The sequence below is a fragment of the Zootoca vivipara genome, chromosome 7, assembly GCF_963506605.1.
Source record: "Zootoca vivipara chromosome 7, rZooViv1.1, whole genome shotgun sequence".
NCBI classification, from domain to species: Eukaryota; Metazoa; Chordata; class Lepidosauria; order Squamata; family Lacertidae; genus Zootoca; species Zootoca vivipara.
Window position 1 is genome coordinate 52,285,974 of NC_083282.1, and position 19,277 is coordinate 52,305,250.

At 43.2% G+C, this 19,277-nt stretch overlaps 1 protein-coding gene across 4 annotated transcripts in view; it reads left to right on the top strand.

Moving 5' to 3' along the window:
* SCUBE3 (signal peptide, CUB domain and EGF like domain containing 3) overlaps positions 1-19,277 on the top strand; it is a 115,069-nt gene that overhangs the window by 53,274 nt on the left and 42,518 nt on the right. For 2 of the 4 annotated variants that reach the window (XM_035123442.2, XM_035123444.2), the window contains exons 5-6: positions 5,500-5,622; positions 8,335-8,451. In XM_035123442.2, coding sequence (XP_034979333.1) covers positions 5,500-5,622; positions 8,335-8,451 — 240 coding nt within the window. Of the gene's footprint in view, positions 1-5,496; positions 5,623-8,334; positions 8,452-19,277 lie in introns of all 4 variants that reach the window. The other 2 variants (XM_035123441.2, XM_035123443.2) reach the window with 1 other exon arrangement.

Below are 19,277 nucleotides of genomic sequence, written 5' to 3' on the forward strand. Positions count from 1 at the left end.
CCGATTGTTTGCACTCATCTGTATGTGGATATTGAAAGTTCACTAGAAATGAGCACCATGTTCTCTATAATAATTTGTGAATAAATTTCTCTCTCTGACATACCACCATTCCTCCTTAGTGCTGCCATGGATGCTCAGTCTATCTTTCCTATTTTTGCTTTCTAACTAAGACTGCCAGAAAGGGGGAGGTGTTGGTTAAAGTCTGCAGTGGCAGCAGTTTTTACAATGTAAGCTGATCATAAACTGCTCCTTCTCAGAAACCGAAGCAAGCTCTTCCAAAACTCATTTCATGCATCTAGCTGGATAGCCATGAGATGGAAACACTCGATTTTAATGACTCAGGCTGGATTCAAACCAGTAACTTAGAATTGGAGGCGCTATTATTTCTTACTTGTTCCCCTTCAAAACATGGTGTCGGTTTTAGGTGTTTTCAACCCTAGTTCTGTGGACCGCTGGGCCTCTTCATGTTTCTTCGCTACAACAAATGCACACCCAACCCCTGAACTCTACAATGAACCACCCTCCATCTGTGTTGCCTCTCTGTAGTCTTTTGCAGTGCTTTGAAAGGGGGTTTGTGTAGCTTTTATAGTCTGCTTGAGTTGATGCACAGTCTTGCCACAGATACTCTAGAAAGCATTCTTCAATTGATGCTTCCTCCATACTTGAAAATATTGCAGATATACTTCCTTTGTGCTGCAGCACTGAATACAGGAAGCCACTGCGTAGAGGTTCCATCAGTAGAATTAGGGAGATGGTGTTGCATAAGGTTTTCGAGCTGCTTCTCTGAGTTGGGGTGTGTGACCCAGTCTAGCTTTCATGCCTTTTGTTCTCCATGTTCTACACACATGTAAATGGCCAATTGCAGAAGAAATCCAACATGGTCAAACATTTGATTTCAAATGATGAAACATATGGAAGTCGTCCACAGGAGGCAGTGATGGCCACCAACATGGATGGCTTTAAAAGAGGATTAGACAGATTCATGTAGGGATAATGCTATCAACAGCTACAAGCCACAATGGCTGTCTTCTGCCTCCACATTCAGAGGTGGTATGCCTCTGAATAATAGCTGCTGGGAATCGCAGAGTGCTGTTATGTTCATGTCTTGATTGTATCCGGTTGGCCGCTATGAGAACAGGATACTCTATGGGGGCATTGGCCTAACCCAGCAAGTCAGCATTTCTTCTGACATTTTCTCATTGCATCGAAGACTTTGGGTTATATTAAACACAGCATTAAAGTGATTGTTCTATCAGCACAAGGATTTCTCTTTGTGCAGCAGAACATTTCCCCCTTCTCCCGCCACCTTCCAGAGCAGATTTAGGGACATGGGGGGTGGGGTGGGGAGATTGGGATTGGGGAGACCTGTTGTGATAGTGGTCATCCTTGTGCAGTTAGCTGAATACTGCCCTTTCTCAGCTCCTTGTATCTTCAAGGAATGGAGGAACAGAAATAGACAGAAGTTGAACAGTTAAACTTTCATGCAGAAAAGACGTCTGAGCATGAACATGCCCCTTTCCCCATTAAATGCACCTTGTTTACCAGAGGGGAGCTTTCTTGGGTTTCCCTCCCCACCTCAGGACCCCTCAGTGTTGTTGTTGCTGGCCCATCCACCGCCAGTATCTGCCCTGAAGTCAAGTAGCTTTTTGGCTCAGTTTTGGCACTCTGTTCTGACAGCACCTCCAAGCAAGCTTGAGATTATACCCTGGGTAGACTGTAAAATAGTCAGACAACTGTTGCGGTTGCATCAATTCCCCTCTTGACGCTGTAAAATGGCATGAGAAACCCTGCGCTTCCTATGTAGTCTTTCCCAGAAGGAGCAAACCAGCAGCTGCTTGCTTGGATACTCGTGCTCAAAATGAGATGCTTCTGAGGGAACGCGCCAGAGTATTCTGCGTGCAATCTCTTACTGGAATCACGCTGTGTGTGACCACACTAGCTGTCTCCATTCCTCCTGTCTGCCTGTGGATTTTGTTAAATAATATTTAAAATCCGTTGAGTGTTATACTGTATTCAGTGTCCACAGAACCCAGCTTTTAGAGCTGAGGTTCTGGCAACTTTTTCTTGTCTGCAATGGTAGTGGGATAGTGAGGCTGTGGGTATCATCAGATCATTGGTTTTCCAGTTGTGATGGAGCCAAAGACCTCAGGTAGGGATGGCAGGGGGAGGAAAATATTCAGCAATTGGTTGGTTCTGAAAAGGCTTCAGCATAAAACAGGGAAAGAAGTAGAGAAGCGTATGAGAGAATGTAAGGTATTGGGAGAGCAAAGCAACTGTAGACAGAAAGAAACCAAGATTAAAAAAAAAATGTTTTCCTAGATGCCTATCCTAGTTATTTCTCCTTGCTTATTCTTCGGGTGCTGATCCTGGACAGTGAGTATTTCATAAACCATGTTTTAGCATATTTTTGGGGCTGAGTCCCATAAAATGTGGTTCATTTTCCAGGCTATGTGCAGCAGTAACGAACTTCTGCTGGTACTGGTTGTCGTCAACCACTAGCTCCCCTGTCCCTTGGCAATGTCTGTAACATGCTCTGATTGTGTACATAGTTAGGCCTATAATGGCAGCCACGGTTTCCCTCTTTACACACACACACACACACACATGGAGAGAGAGGTGGGGAGCTATACTTCCATATTACCAGTAAACAGTCACATAAACTGAATAAATTTCTGGTTATAGTTCTAGCGGACAGGGCCTAATGTGTTGTGCTGGCCTATGTTAGCCAATAAATATTTTTGTATTGGTGCGTTTATTTATGTGTGATATGCTTATAAAAAACAGTGTGAAGAGGAAGTGAGGCACATGCTGCATTTCACAATCTGTCACTATTTCTGCTCTACTTTCAGACTTGTCTGCACAAAAGCTTTTGCGTAATCTGGAAAAACCATGATTACTTGCACCTCTGTTTTCCTATAGGGTTGAGACTTTACTATTTACTGTACTATGCTTCAAAAAAATATATCAGAAGTGATTCATTCCAAAGACAAACGTATAGAGAGCCAACAGTAAGTGGCAAATTGTGATTTCCTACACATTTTCCTAAATCCTTGTTCCTAAATCCTACACATTTCCCTAAATCCTTGTTCCAAGCATCTCTAAACCAGCAGCACTTGTGCTTATCACAGCCTTGCTCTGAGCATCCACTTTGCAATGTGTGACGCAGAACCCTCTTCATGTCCTAATACTACCACACGGCATGCTTTACGCAAGCTTTTAGTTGGGCAGAAGTCCCATTCTCTCTTCCTTAGCATTGCTTCGTCCCTCCTCCTTCATTAGTAGTTAAGGTCATTGGATAGTAAAAGACCTATGAAATGTCCATGATGGGTAGTGTTTAGTGGGGAAGGCTTCCATGCTTCCTTAAGATGCTTAATGTCAAATACCTCCAGATTTGAAATCCAAGCTGTGCATATATTGTTCACTGGAGCAGTGGCTAACGAATGATGGGTCCTGTTTAAGGGGTTGCTTAATGTGCTTCTGTCAGCAGTTCTTTGGCAGGAGAGGGGTTGCAAGCGCAGAGAGCTCTGCCCTCTCCTGCTACGAGATGCATTAGCCTGCCAAGAATAATAGCAGTGGCAAGGAATGAAACAGATCCGAATTGCTGCCGACAACTTTCAGAAGTCTGTCTGGGTTGGTGCTGCAGCTCTCTACATGAAGCATGAGTTCCAATATGACTTTTTTAAAATGCAAATTGCAGGCACAGGGTTGCTGGTCTGGATTAGGAACTCAGCAGGTGGCAAAGGGTTAAAGCCGCCTGCCCTCCTCCCGCATTGCTAGGTTCCAGATGGGTGGAGCCTTTGCTGACAATTTGTAAAGGCCAAAACTGTATACATACTCAAGAGCGGAACCATACAGTTAGGATCAGATGTAGTTTGACCCTGCGTGTTGCCTGCGCCGTGTTATGTGAAAAAAACAGCTCAATTTGTTCACCTGCTGCTGCATCTACTGGTCTAGGTTTTCAGTATAAGAGAAGAATTGATAGTCCTCCTCCATGAATTAATATGCTGTTTTTTCTTTTCAGATTTCAACATCAGCCTTGTATAACAAGGCAGGCAGGCAAACCCAATCCCTGTGGCTCCTAGTCTGTTTCAGCCCTTCCAGACCATGAGACAGGGGGCATGGCCCTCCTGGCTCTGGTTTCTGCCTGTGGTGGGTGGCCGACATGGAGACATGGATGCTAAAACTCGGAACTCAGCGGTCCTCTGTGCCAGAGCAAAGCACAAACAATCCAGGGGCATGAGTCAGCAGCGGCACCCTGTTTTGTTTGCAGCTTGGATGGGCCAGACAGCAGTGTCTGTAGCTAATGCTGCCTCTGGCAGATTTACAGCACAGAGAGAGCCTGAGAGACTTTTGACCCTTCTTGAGGCCTTAGTTGGCTGCCTGCCTACAGCATCACTGAAGAATAGAGCTAGGGATATGGAATGAGAAGGCTAACTAGGGTACTGCACAACTGGAAGGATGGAGGGAAGAGGTTGGTCAATAGGGATAGCTGGAACAATCTAACTGAAGAGAAAGTTTGCTGTTTTGATGTGGGATTTATAATGCGAAAGGTTGGAGGACACTCAGTTTTGGGCAAAATGGAACAGTGGCAGTGGAGTGAAATGGCAGGGAATGCAGTGTTAAGTGGTGATCATCTCCATAAAACATATAATGCATCCTAGAGTTTTCATCTAGTAAGGTATGAACAATAAAAGATCCATACTGTAGCACATTTTACTGATATTGAGACTGAGGCTGTACCTGTAAGCTTTTAGCACAAAACTTACTGGTACTTTTCAAAAAAGCTTTTTGGTGGTAATCCATTGATCTCAAATAACTTGTTCTTCATTATTTGGTATCTCTTTTGCTATGTGCATTGTATATATTTTTAATTTGTATATGTTCAATGAACTGTGGCCTAGATTGCTGTTGAAACAATTGGGAACCAGAGGTTTTTACTTAGTACACTTTCCCCGTATTCTTTAATTTCTACCCAGAGATAGATTTTCAGAAGCTGGCTGGCCGGCCCCTTGTGCCAGGGCTTTCTTGTACTTAATAATGGGAGCTTCCAGACAGCTCACATTAACGGGATCAATGTGCTGTTTCAGTATACCCAAACCTTCCATGCTAGGCATGCAAGGAACTTCAGCCACATGGCTGCTGCCAGGGACTAGTGTCTGGGTCAGGTGTGGGGTGTGCAGCCTAGTCTTCCTACTGTGAATAGGAAAAGATATGGTACTTTACTTTCCACAGAACACATCCTTTCCAAATCTGGCACCCTGTGGAGTACAACTCCCATCAGCCATAGGCAGCATGGCCAGTGATCAGAGCTGATGGGAATTGTGGTCCAGAACATGTGGAGGACACCAGATTGGGAAAGGCTACTTTACAGTAACCTGCTCCAGAAGTTATCTATGCATGCCTTTTCACAGTTAAAAGTATATACCCCCTGGAGCTTTTCCTTGCTTCCTTTGGTGTCTTTTGGGTAGCTTTTATGTTGTTTCTTTTCTCTTTTAGAAGGAATGAACTGCATGAACAAGAATCATGGTTGTGCCCACATCTGCCGGGAGACCCCAAAGGGTGGCATTGCCTGTGAATGCCGACCTGGCTTTGAGCTCACCAAGAATCAGCGAGACTGCAAGTGTAAGTTACCGCCTGGGGACCCTGTCTTGAAAGCCCATATAAAAGCATCATTGGGTGGTTTTTAAATGAAATTGTGCTATTTTGCAGAAGAGGCAGGAAACACACAACTTAAGTCTTGTATTCTTTGGCTAAGACCTGATTTGGCAAAACCACACTGCCAATTTTTTTTTAATTTTTTTTTTAAAAAAACATTTTTAATTTTTTTACTCTTTTTAAAAAAACTATTTAAATGTTATATATATTTTTAAAAAACCACACCTTTTTTTTTAAAAAAAAGCACATCCTTGTATCTATACACCTAAAGGAAAAGGTACCCTTGACCGTTAGGTCCAGTCGTGAATGACACTGGGGTTGCTTGCTCATCTCGCTCTATAGGCCGAGGGAGCCGGCGTTTGTCCGCAGACAGCTTCCGGGTCATGTGGCCAGCATGACTAAGCTGCTTCTGGCGAACCAGAGCAGCGCACGGAAACGCCATTTACCTTACCTTACCTTACCTATTTGTCTACTTGCACTTTGACGTGCTTTCGAACTGCTAGGTTGGCAGGAGCTGGGACCGAGCAACTGGAGCTCACCCCATTGCTGGGGTTAGAACCACTGACCTTCTGATCGGAAAGCCCTAGGCTCTGTGGTTTAGACCACACCGCCGCCCGTATTCCCATGTATACACCTAGTCATACCCAAATATATATGATGCAGTGCCCTAGTGGAAAGGGGTGAGCCTTCTCTTAAAAAGTAGATCTCAAGATTGTGAAATTGTCCATGTTTTAGCATGCTGGGCATGTGGGCAGGTGTATTGGTGCCTGTTCCCCATTTTTAAAATAGGGGTGGGAGAGCAACCGGGAATAGTGATACTGGTAGATCCCCCTTAACATCCATTTTAGAGCATACATCTTTAAGGATATATGAGCTTTCATGCAAGAAAGAAAGAAAGAAAGTGGTGTATAAACACTGGCAAATCGAAGATTTGGGTATAGAATACCTGCTCATTGAACAATAGGTTGTGTGAAAATCTTCCGGTCTGGTTATACCTTCACTTTAAGCAGGTTCACTAATTATGAGTTCACTGCTTATTTGATGACTGCTATGGCTTTTCCAGGTCTGATTATTTTCAAAAAGAAATTATACTCAGTTTCCTTAGGCATTTGTTAAAGACTAGTCCCTAAGTCATACTTTAAATATGATAAGGGTTAATTAGATAACATTAATGGGTGATCATATCAGCAAACTTAATGTCCCGCTGGTTTCCTTCTATTTAACTGTGGCTGGTAGTGGGAATGTTGAATTAAATGGCCTGAAGTGTCTTGTCACGACATTTTCAAGAAGAGTGTTTTTTAGGGGAGTATAACTGAGGGCTCATGCAGACTTCCTTTTGTGCTGTGTTTCTAAGCACAGGTCCATGCTTTACAGCACTGTATTAGAGTGCTTCCCCCCCCCTTTTGCCCTGGCATTTCCCCCGTGAAAACCCGCTCTTTACCACTGAATCGGAGCAAACAGCGCTCAGACATTGTACTTTAAAACACAGAACTATGCCTAGAAAGTTCAGGGAAAAGGGTAAGTGTGGATGAGCCACAAGTGCTTCTAAAGCTTACAAGGTACGTGGTGCTTGTGCACAGTTGGCTGTGATCCTCTTCTCATCTGCTCATCAGACTTGGGGAATCCAGAGCTATGAATGGCTACTGCATATTTTTTTTGCCAATAATGATGTATTGCTGGTACAAGAAACACTCTTCTTTTCCATGAATTGCTTCCCTATATTTTCAATTGTGCAACAAGACATTTACCCAGGAATGTAGGGAATCTCCCCTGCAGAGTCATCCTTAGATAAGAATGGAGATAGTAGATTAAGGTAGTCAAATTTTATAGGAAAGAAGTTTGGATGCTGGGCTCAGCATGGGACCAAGTCCTTTTGTTGCCTGGATTGCAGCCCAAATCCCAATCCAGTTTGGGACGACACTATAGAAAATCTTCCTGCCAGAGGTGTACCTAGGGTCCCTTGCCCCCTTGGCAAGGAGCGGTATGGCCCCCCATTAAAAAAATATATCTGATAAGCAGGTGAGGGGTTGGATGGGGCACTTGCACTGCTATCTGCCTGGAATCCATTCCGAGGACTCCTTTCTGTCCCCTCCTGCAGCAGCAGGCGCTGCCTTTGCTGTTAGAGATCCTAGTTGATTCCTTTTGCGGGCAAAGCAGGTGCTTGAGTGCTTAGTGATTAGGGGGCACTCCAGGTGTTGTGGGAGGACTCCAACACTTGAAAGGTGATTTTTCCACACATACATGAGCCCGTGTCCCTGGCGGGGACTGGTTCCACTGACCCCCTAGGTACAACTCTGCTTTCTTCATCAATTCCTGCCTTCTATCTATATCTTCCTCTTGGTGCCACCTTATACAAATAGTTTCCCCCCTTCTATGTGGCAGGGATAATGGAGCAGATTGTTTTGATTTGGTGAAGTACATTCTACCACACAAAAATGTATGTTGTTATAAATTTGTTAAGGTGTTTTAAAAATATTGGTGTTTTTGCTGCTGCAAACTCAAAAGGCTACCTACATGATTTGATGAGTCTCATTGGAGTGCATAAAGCACTTATTTTTCTTTAGATCAATATTTTCAGTGTCCTGACAACTTGGACCCAAGTTTCTGAGTAACTGACTTCATGATGATAACATTTGAAAGCTATCATTTAGCATGTGCATCTTTTATTGTCCCTTCCAGTGACCTGCAACTATGGAAATGGAGGATGCCAACATACTTGTGATGATACAGATCAAGGGCCAAAGTGTGGTTGCCATGTGAAGTTTATACTACACTCTGATGGGAAGACATGCATAGGTAGGTGAGAGCTATAGTGCATACCTTGGCTGAAATAGCTTTTGTGTATTCTCAATGGGGAATTATTAAATGTCATATATATAAGACTTTATAAGGCTTGTGCCATAATAAATAATGGGAATTTATATTTTGCCACCTAGTATCAATTCCAAATTATGTTCAAGATGAAAATAATATAATGATATAATATTAATCTAATTCCCTCTGTCGCTCTAAAAGTCACTGTTGAGAGAAGAGAAGAAAAAAGCTAACAATAAAAAAGTGTAAGATTCCAGACATAAAGGCTGTGTTTGGACATCACACTAAACTATGCCTTAGAGAGATGTGAACGAACCCAGCACACTTTCCCCTCCATTCTTCTCCCCCCCCCCCATGTGTTTGGGAGGAGGTGGTCAGAAGTTTTCACCTCCATTTTTTTCTTAGCCTCAGTTTGTTATGTCATCCAAGCATGAGAAATTGTGGTTAACATTAACTGTTGTTGTTGTTTAGTCGTTTAGTCGTGTGTGACTCTTCGTGACCCCATGGACCATAGCACGCCAGGCACTCCTGTCTTCCACTGCCTCCCGCAGTTTGGTCAAACTCATGTTCGTAGCTTTGAGAACACTGTCCAACCATCTCATCCTCTGTCGTCCCCTTCTCCTTGTGCCCTCCATCTTTCCCAACATCAGGGTCTTTTCCAGGGAGTCTTCTCTTCTCATGAGGTGGCCAAAGTATTGGAGCCTCAGCTTCAGGATCTGTCCTTCCAGTGAGCACTCAGGGCTGATTTCCTTCAGAATGGATAGGTTTGATCTTCTTGCAGTCCATGGGACTCTCACATTATCTATAGTGAGTTTCAAACGAGCCTCGTTTAAAACATGGTTTCTGAAGATGGCTTGTTTAAAATAACCATAGTTAACATTCATTACAGAGCTGGATTTGGACAACTTTACAATCTGCACTTAACCAAATGTTTTGGCAGGATTTAAAGTTCTCTGTCCCTGGCTATGCGATTCTCAATCATGTCAGAAATCATATATCCTTTCATCCATTGAATACAGCTTTATTTGTAAATATGTATTTTTCCAACTGTCTTATTTACCAGCGCAGCTTTTCCTGACTTCCTTCCAATCTTCCAATCCAGGCTGTTGTCCAAGCCTGTCATTTGATGTTAAGCATACTGTTTGCAATATTGCAATGTAAATGAACTGTATTCCACAGATATAAGTCATTTGGCGATCAATCAGTTTTCAGAGACCACACAATCCCCCCTTCTGGGCCCTAGAAGGGGAGCTGCTAGACATCCATTTAGCCTTCTCTCTTGCTCATAATGAAGAAATTCTGCAGATGCACTGTATGTTATCCCAAATTATTGTCTCAAGTCAGTACAAACTGAGCCAGCAAGCACCTCCCACTTCCCTCAGAAAAGGGAGGAACTCTCATTTTTCTGTGCTGCGTCATATTAATAAGCACCATCTTGTTTCTTCTTTTATCCTTATCAAGTCTTTCAAGTCTAAGTAAAGCTGTGCAATTGAATACTTAATTATAAATAGAAGTCCATCTGTACTTTTTTTTTTTAAAAAAATGTTTCTTAATGAGGCTTGGCATAGAAAACCAATTGTAGATATTGAGAAGAAGAAAAGAACGTACCAATCACCTCCGTAATCCAAACACCATGATGATAATCTCTTTGAAGTCTGAGCTTAAACACCAGGGACTATGCAATTTTGCAGGTTTTTTTCTCAGTCTGCTTCGGTCCAGACTATGTCTGTGTATTATCCAAATCTAATTAATCTATCAAACAGATATTTCCGCCTATGAGAGTGGCTTCGGAGAGTGCCAGCTGTGTCGTGCTCTGGGACCCAGTGTCCTGCCGCTTGCAACGTACAATGCATTTTTTACATAGCTGTCAACTTCCGGATTGGAAAATAAGGGATCAGCAGCGGTGTGGCACTGGAAGTCACTTCTGCGCATGTCCAGACATGCGCAGAAGCGACTTCCAGTGCCGGGCTGCCCGTGTCTGCATGTATGGGCACCAGAAATCGCTTCTGCGCATACCCGGGCGTGCACAGAGGCAATTTCCAGCAGCTCTCAGCAAGTGAGCGAGCAGCCAGCCGTGAGCCAGGACATTTATGGGGTATTTTACAATCCGGGGTTGCAGCGGGAAACAGATTTCAATTAGGGGGTTTCCCGCCAAAAATGGGAGGGTTGACAGCTATGATTTTTTATGATATATTCACTAATATATGCATTTGGATTTGGATTTACTTGGCTGTTAATTTTAAAGGATGGCTGTGTTTTGGTTCAGAAAGTAAGAATTTGGTTGTTGTTTGTTGCTTAGTCGTTTAGTCGTGTCCGACTCTTCGTGACCCCATGGACCATAGCACGCCAGGCACTCCTGTCTTCCACTGCCTCCCGCAGTTTGGTCAGACTCATGTTGGTAGCTTCGAGAACACTGTCCAGCCATCTCGCCCTCTGTCGTCCCCTTCTCCTAGTGCCCTCAATCTTTCCCAACATCAGGGTCTTTTCCAAGGATTCTTCTCTTCTCATGAGGTGGCCAAAGTATTGGAGCCTCAGCTTCACGATCTGTCCTTCCAGGGAGCACTCAGGGCTGATTTCCTTAAGAATGGACAGGTTTGATCTTCTTGCAGTCCATGGGACTCTCAAGAGTCTCCTCCAGCACCATAATTCAAAAACATCAATTCTTCGGCGATCAGCCTTCTTTATGGTCCAGCTCTCACTTCCATACATCACTACTGGGAAAACCATAGCTTTAACTATACGGACCTTTGTAGGCAAGGTGATGTCTCTGCTTTTTAAGATGCTGTCTAGGTTTGTCATTGCTTTTCTCCCAAGAAGCAGGCGTCTTTTAATTTCGTGACTGCTGTCACCATCTGCAGTGATCAAGGAGCCCAAGAAAGTAAAATCTCTCACTGCCTCCATTTCTTCCCCTTCTATTTGCCAGGAGGTGATGGGACCAGTGGCCATGATCTTGGTTTTTTTGATGTTGAGCTTCAGACCATATTTTGCGCTCTCCTCTTTCACCCTCATTAAAAGGTTCTTTAATTCCTCCTCACTTTCTGCCATCAAGGTTGTGTCATCTGAATTTGGTAGGTTTGCCTTTAAATGTGAACTTAATCTAGTTTCTTCCACCATCCCTATATAGGACATAGGACCACTTGGGGCCATTTCTGATTACACATCTTCTACACAAATATATATGCCCACACAAATGTGTGAGCATGTTGGAGATTGTAGCCCTGCCGGACTTGGGTCATTAGTTTGGCACCTGAGCCTTTCCATAATCTCCTAGTACAACTTTTTGCCCTCAGGTAGGGCATCTTCACTGACATATTCCTTTATTTGGAACACACACACACACTGAGAGAAAGGTGACTTCATAGTTTCTTTTGGCAATTTGTTCCATTGCTGAACTACTTTTTAGAGTTAATATGTTCTTTTCCATCCAAGCTTCAAATTAAATTGCCATGGTATAATTATGTTTCTTCTATTCTTATTCTCTTCAGATAATACTGTGAAGAAGAATTTTCCCCACCCTAACCTCTTTGAATATGGGCTCATCCACACCTCTGTTTGCATTACCACTTTCCCTGGGGAAAACCCGCTCTTTTTTGCTGAATTGGAACAAATGGCAGTTATGTTTTCCACAGATTCAGTGGTATAGAGTGGGTTTTCCAGGGAAAAGCTGCAGAGGCATACCTAAGGCCCCTTGCTCACTTGGCAAGGAGTTGCATCAGTGCGCCCCCCCAAAAAATAAAAATCACTTTACCACAATAGCTGCATTAGAAATTACAATATTTTACTTGAAGAGTCCAGAGTAAGGACAAGGGAAGGAGGAAAGGCGAAAAAAGTCACACACCCGTGTGCCATGGCACAGGAAGAACCGGAAGTTTCTCCCACATTTGATCTCGTTACAATAGCAGTGGCAGATCACCACACACATATACACCAAAAACCTCATAGTCTGATAGGTGTTTTTTGTCCACCACCCACCACCCCCAAACTGGGCCTGCACCCCCCAGCAGGGGCCAGTTTCACCAATGCCTGGATATGTCTCTGGAAAACTGCAGAGCAAATGTGAAATCACTTGGGCCTGTGTGTAGATAGTGCACGAGACAAGTGGAAATCTGGATAAATTTTATATAGAAGTTGTCACTCTGCTGCTTGCTCTCCTTCCTCTTTTTTCTTGGATGGACATATGCATTTCCTTCAGCCTTTCCACATGTGAGTTGTCTCCTAGACTTTTCATTCCCCATATAGCTTGACTCTGAAATGTGTGTTGGCAGAACACAGATATTCTGTTTGCTAAGCTCTCACACAAATGTTGTCTTGATACAAGTAGTGCAGGAACACAGAGAGCCTTCTGTAATACCAGCAATGCTACAAGTTCCTAATGCACATGCACACATACCTCCTTCCCTGTGAGGAAGATGTCTATTATTCTGGCTGGTTCCAGGCTGCTGCTTTTTTTTTTGGCTGTGATTCAGCCACAGACCAGCAAATTCAGGTTACACAATTAATGTGGATTTGCTGTTCTTGCACGGGAAACCCTCTTCCGAAAACCCCAGGTATTCTGCAGGAAGAAAAGCAATGGGAAAATGCACTAGGAAGTAAGGGATAAACAAACTGCTTGATGCAATGTCATACAGTATAACTCTCCCTGTAAGCAAATCAGAATGAATGCACAACAACCAGTGCAGGGCGTATAACCTCTGCACAAACTTTGTGCAGGAGGAATGCTCAGCAAACAGGGTGTCTGGAAGCAACTATTATCAGGGGATGCTATTGATATCAGCTCCAGGTTTGGAGAGCCATTGGACAAGATGCCCTCTGAAGGGAGAATAATAATAATATAATTAATTCATTAATTAATAAATAATAAATAAATAAATATATTATTTATACCCCCGCCCATCTGGCTGGGCTTCTACAGCCACTCTGGGTGGCTTCCAACAAAATATTAAAATACAGTAATCCGTCAAACATTAAAAGCTTCCCTAAACAGGGCTGCCTTCCGAGAAGAGCCCTGTTCTCTGAACACCTCCCACTACATCACCTTATTTCTGTTCCTGTTATTCATTTGCTTGCTTCCCCCCTCTAGACACAATTTTCACTACCAACCACAGGGAAAGGACAAGATTAGGTCCCTTTTCCTTGTTCCTGTCACTGCTCGCTCACATGGAGAGGACAAGTGAACCAGCTGTGTCTCTGTGTGTGAGCAGCTCGGCAGTCACCCACAAATTAATCAGGAGAAGAAGCTTTTTGATACACACATTTTGGCTGCCATTTGCTTCTAGGGAGAAATGGCCCCTGTGAGATAAATAGCATGAAGATGCAACAAGCTAGGGACAGGGAGGAAAGATTAATTCCCTCCTAACCAAGGTCCAGAGGGGGAGACATGAGGGATGGGAACAGCAGCAATGTCAAGCAGAAGCCTTGGTGGAAGTGGTGATGATTGCCCTTTCTAAACCCTAGGAGCCAAGCTGATGCCACCCCAAGACACTGCATAGGGTGGCAGTCTTAAGCTCTTAAAAAACAGCCAGCAAGAGAATCACAGTTCTGCCATGTGTAGTTTGGAGGATAGCAGTGGGACAGATGAACATAGTAACACAAAAGCTACCAGTAAAGGATTGTTCTCTGGGGTGGCTCAGCCATGCTTCAGGTTTCTACCGTAATAGAAAATGGAGTTGAAACACAAACGCACGCTCACAATTTTGCTTGCCAAAAACATCCACAAATAAAATGTGGTTGCTTAATACTGCAGATACACAGTTGTGCTCAGTAAGTTTGGAAATCCTTATGGGCTGAATAACAAAGACAGTTTCAACTTCAATCAGTAGATGCTGCAAGAGTTAGCTGGGAGTATACTACATGTTTGGAACTTGGCGTTCATACAGTATGTCTCTTTAAAACTGAATTGCAAACAGATAAAAGTCATGGCTAGTTTTGCCCTTTAGCTTGATGTTGTGTAGTTGATTTTTAAAAAAAATTGAAAATGGGGGGGACGACAATGACCAGCTTGCAAGCATGGTATGGTATGGGATACTTCAGTGGTTTATCCCCAACTTGTGGTCCCAATCTGGATCAGGCCCCCACTCCTAACTATCAGCAATGGGATAAGCCCCCAATTGTTCCAATGGCAGCTTTCTTTCCCAATGCAAACAGCAAGTATGGTCAGCCTCCTACCCCAGCTATTGGTTTAACAAAAACAAAAAAAACAGGGACACACAATGCCAAGCTATGTGGTAAAACTCACGTTTAGTCCAGCTCAATCCCCTGCCAGCTATTGGTTAAACAAAAACAGCAACACAGCGCCAAACTTTGTGGTAAAAGTCACGTTTAGTTTGGCTGAAATAGTTAACATTGAGTCTGAAATAAATGGAAGAATGTATAATGGAACAAATGGAATAATAAATCAAGTACTACAATATTAATAGTGTGGGTGAACATCTCTTCTATCTGTCTGTCTAAAATAATTTTAATATAAACATGCCAGTCAAAAAATAGTTTGAATGTTTCAGACATGTACTCTTGTCAATGCACAGGAATTTCAGAATTTTAAAACACATTGAATGAATGAGTCTGCCTCTTGCACCAGATAGTTGTTGACTTCTCTTTATTATCCTCTTTTTTTCTCTGGGAGGGTTGGAGAGGCTAATATTAGAACATAGCAGCCTGTTCTAACCAAAAATTTGGCATCACGATCTCTCAGCCTGAGAACAATTGTTGGAATGAAAGAAAACCCAGCACATTTGATTTGCATGTATTTTGGAATAATAAAACATCAGAGAGACATAGCAGCTTTACTGGTTTCAGATGCATGTGCAGCTTGACAGCAGATTAATTTTAAGACACCCCATGTAGGAAGTAATCAAGCCACAAATTGCTGTAAATAATTTCTATTCTTATTGTAGTTTTTTTTAATGGAATAGAAACCAGCTTAGATATTGCCTTTGAGTGCATCTGCTGAGGTTCTCCGTGCTCTCCATACAGTTTTCACATGATAGTTTCTTGCTGGAATCAAGCAAACCTTGACCCTTGCACTAAATACTTTGATTTAACATCCAGTGTGATGATGCTCCCATACCAACCAAAGTCAGCCCAAATCCTGCTCTCCCCCCCACCTTCATTATTGTAAGTTTAGAATACATATCTGATCTCAGTTGCGGCAGTAGCCGAGTGTCTTACAACTAGTTTGTATTCCCAAGACATCCATTTGGTGCTGTTATTTTTATGTTATGTATGGAGAATTGTGGTCCAGAAACACTGGCGCCTGGATTCTTAGCAAATAAACTTGGAAATAAGTCTCACTCATTTCAATTGAACTTCCAAGTAATATGCTTAAGAGTGCAGCTTTAAAGCTTGATCCCGAGCATGGGCCAAGCCTCATCTTTAATTTTGCTCATATGGAATAATGATTAGTTTTTTATTTACCAAAGTGGAATTTTAAAAAGTAGTTCTCTCATCTCATCTTGTATGGCTTGTCTTTACGCCACATCTTCCTTCTCGCCATGCAATACTGTGGACAAACTTTGTTTTGTGCATTACACAAGCATGAAAGAGAAAACTCAACATAGATAGCTTACAGTGAAGGTTCTTGTTAATTTATATATACAGTACAGCACAATCTTCTGGGCTTTCTTTAGTAATGTAATGGCATTAATTCACATTTAAGCTAATCGACTGATCCATCCATTTGCTATGATTTCAGGAGATGTTGTACTCAAAAGCCAGTTATAACCTTTCCTAACAATCAGCTTACAGTGTAACACTTGACCTATAGTTGTTTTTCATTTATAGTTGGAGACTGAGACTTTTTCCTGAAAGTAGCACTTCTATTGAGCAACACTTTTATTTTCCCAGAACCCAAACAGCAATATTTTGCTGATGAGAAAACTCGGATGTTTTTCACTCAGCTAATGCATCAAGCAGGGTGTGTAGACTTAAAGTGGAGCAATTTAAAGCAATGAGTTTTTAAAGATCTACCCCTCCCCCTTTTAAAAATCACCAAGTAAAAAGGAAAGTTTAAATCAACTTTTCCATTTTGAAAGTCAGTGTGCACACTAACTGCTTGCTGAAACAATTAAAACATACTAACAACTAAATATATACTTTATCCCAGGGATGAGAAAGCTGTGGGTTCCAACCCAGCCCCCATATCGGTGTGTGAGAGGGATGGTGGGAGTTGTAGTCCAACCAGTAGCAGTTTATGTGGGGTAGTGCAGCAAAGGTACCCTTCCAGTGTTAGCATAACTACAGCTTACGTGGATGGCGCTGGAGTGGGGTGGGTACATTGGTGGGAGCACTGGATTGGCTCTGCCAGCATATCCACAAGGCCCTGAATTTGCCCCTGCCCAGCCCCAGCCTTGTCCTGCTAAGCTGCAGCAATGCCAGGTATTGAAGAGCAGTTCTACAGATCTGCCCCACCTCACTGGCTGCTATTGCTACATCTCGGCCAAAGCTTCCCCAGCCAGGGCCGTCTTGAGCATATCTGGCGCCCTGCCGCCGTGGTTCGAAGATCCCTCTGGCGCTCCCCCTGCCCCGTTTCCCAGCGCGGCTGTCTGGTGGGCACAGCGCGGCTGCCGCGGGCACAGCAGCACGGCGCCCCCTGGCGCCCTGCGCCACCCAGCCTTGCCATAGGGCCGGCCCTGTCCCCAGCCTTGCTTTGTACAGTCTAGGGGTCAGCAAACGTTTTCAGCAGGGGGCCGGTCCACTCTCCCTCAGATTTTGTGGGGGGCCGGACTATATATTTTTTGGGGGGGGTGAACTAATTCCTATGCCCTACAAATAACCCAGAGATGCATTTTAAATAAAAGGACACGTTCTACTCAGGTAAAAATGCTGATTCCCGGACTGTCCGCAGACCGGATTTAGAAGGCGATTGGGCTGGATCCAGCCCCCAGGCCTTAGTTTGCCAATCCATGGTCTAGAAGCATAATGTAAAGCCTTTCATCATGCAGCCCACATACCTTTTGCACTACAGATTCATGTCTCCTTCAAAACAGGAGGCAGATTTCTCTTTGTACACATGCAAGGCTACCAGGGACTGCTGTATTAGTCCTGTTTTCTACTACTGCTGTCAGCCACAACGTAAGGCAGGGACAGCTACTCTGTGCAAACTTCCAAGAGTAAGAGAGGATAGCTAAGAAATGCTTGCTCAGGGCAGACTCGGCTGTTTCTCGGGCTCTCGTTCTAGAATAGGTGGCTTTTTAAAATGTATCCCTAGTATTCAGGTCTTCAGGCAGAAAAAAAGGCTGACGGTTGTACAAAAGTTCTATTTTGTTTAGGAACTTATTCTGGGGAGCACATCAAAGAATACATTGAAAAGGCGGGGATTACATGACACACGGGACACCCCCGCACAGAAAATGGAAACCTGGCCTTGCAGAGCACATAGCCTGAGCTTTTCCTCTGTTTGCCCCTGCTTCTAGCTGCATGGATGGGAAGGGAAGCAGTGAAGGTTGAAGCATCCCATTCATGTGTACTGCAAGGCACTCTCTGCTCATAGCTGCTCTACTTGTAAAACACTGTCGGATTGTGCAGGCAAGGGTTATTACGAGGCATCTAATCTCCCCTCCCAGTGGGGGAAGCCCAGGGGACAGATTTATAGCTAGGCGAGGGGGTAAGATACCTGCATGGATATTTATAACTGCCCTTTTTTGTTTTATAGCCAAGTCTTAGCAAACAGCCATCCTCGCCCACCCCCCTTCACCCATCCTTCATTTCCGCTGAAATATTTCATCATTTCACAGGGAATAAAGTTTCCAGCGAGGCAAATGCAAACCCACTCCCTTGACCGAGCACTTTGAAATTGAATGCGGTGTGTTTGAAAAGCTGCTCCAAGCAGGTCGCCTAATACAGGTCCCCTTCAGATCACACCGTGGCAGGAAGTGCAGTGAACTTGCTTGAATGACAGTTTCATTAGGCCATGGCTGGTGTTTTTCATTCCCCCCCTACCCCATTTTTTTAATGCTGCTTTTAAAAATGTAGATAATGAATAACATTCCTCTTATAGAGTTGGGTCAGTCCTAATGAAGGTTGCCTTGTCCCTGGGATCAAAGGCTGGGGAAAGAGAGGGCAATAACTTTTAAGGATCAGTTATTTATCTTCTATAAAAATGATTAGTGAATAAAGAGCTGCACAATGTGGAAGACTAGCCTCTAACACATGGCAGCAGAATGAAAAGAATGAACTTATATGTGTATTTAAATGCATTGGTGCTGATAGCTGTGTATATTGCACAGCATTCTGAGGATTTAAAATGTTTCATTCTTTAAAAAAATCTCAGGTTCAATACCTGGCATCTCGTGACTAAAAGGATTGTGTAGCATGTGGAGAAAAACTCTTCTCAGAACCTTGAGAGCCACTTACTTGTAAGAGTAGACATTACTATGCTTGATGCAACAAATGATCTGATTCAATATGTCAGCTTCTTACATTCGGTCGTGGGGCGATTGCTTTACATATCCCTCGTCTCCTCCCATCATGGCCAACAGGAGACGACAAATGTAAATATATGCAGTATTACTTTATTGGCATAATTTATTGGGCACAGAATATTCCAACATGTACAAATGTAATAGGTGAATGTTGCTATATTGATTGTAGAAAAAGTTTACACTGTCCCCCAAAATTAGCAGTGATCATGGTGATTTCAGAAAGTGGTAGATCTCACAGTCTTGCACATTGATTTTACTACAGTTTAATCACAAGCTTGGTATTCAAATATTGTTTTTTAATATGTTGGTATGAAAGTACTGGCAAGAATGCAAGTGGAAGGTGCATGAGCAAAATAAAAGGGGATTTTTTTAAAAAAAATGCTATACTGT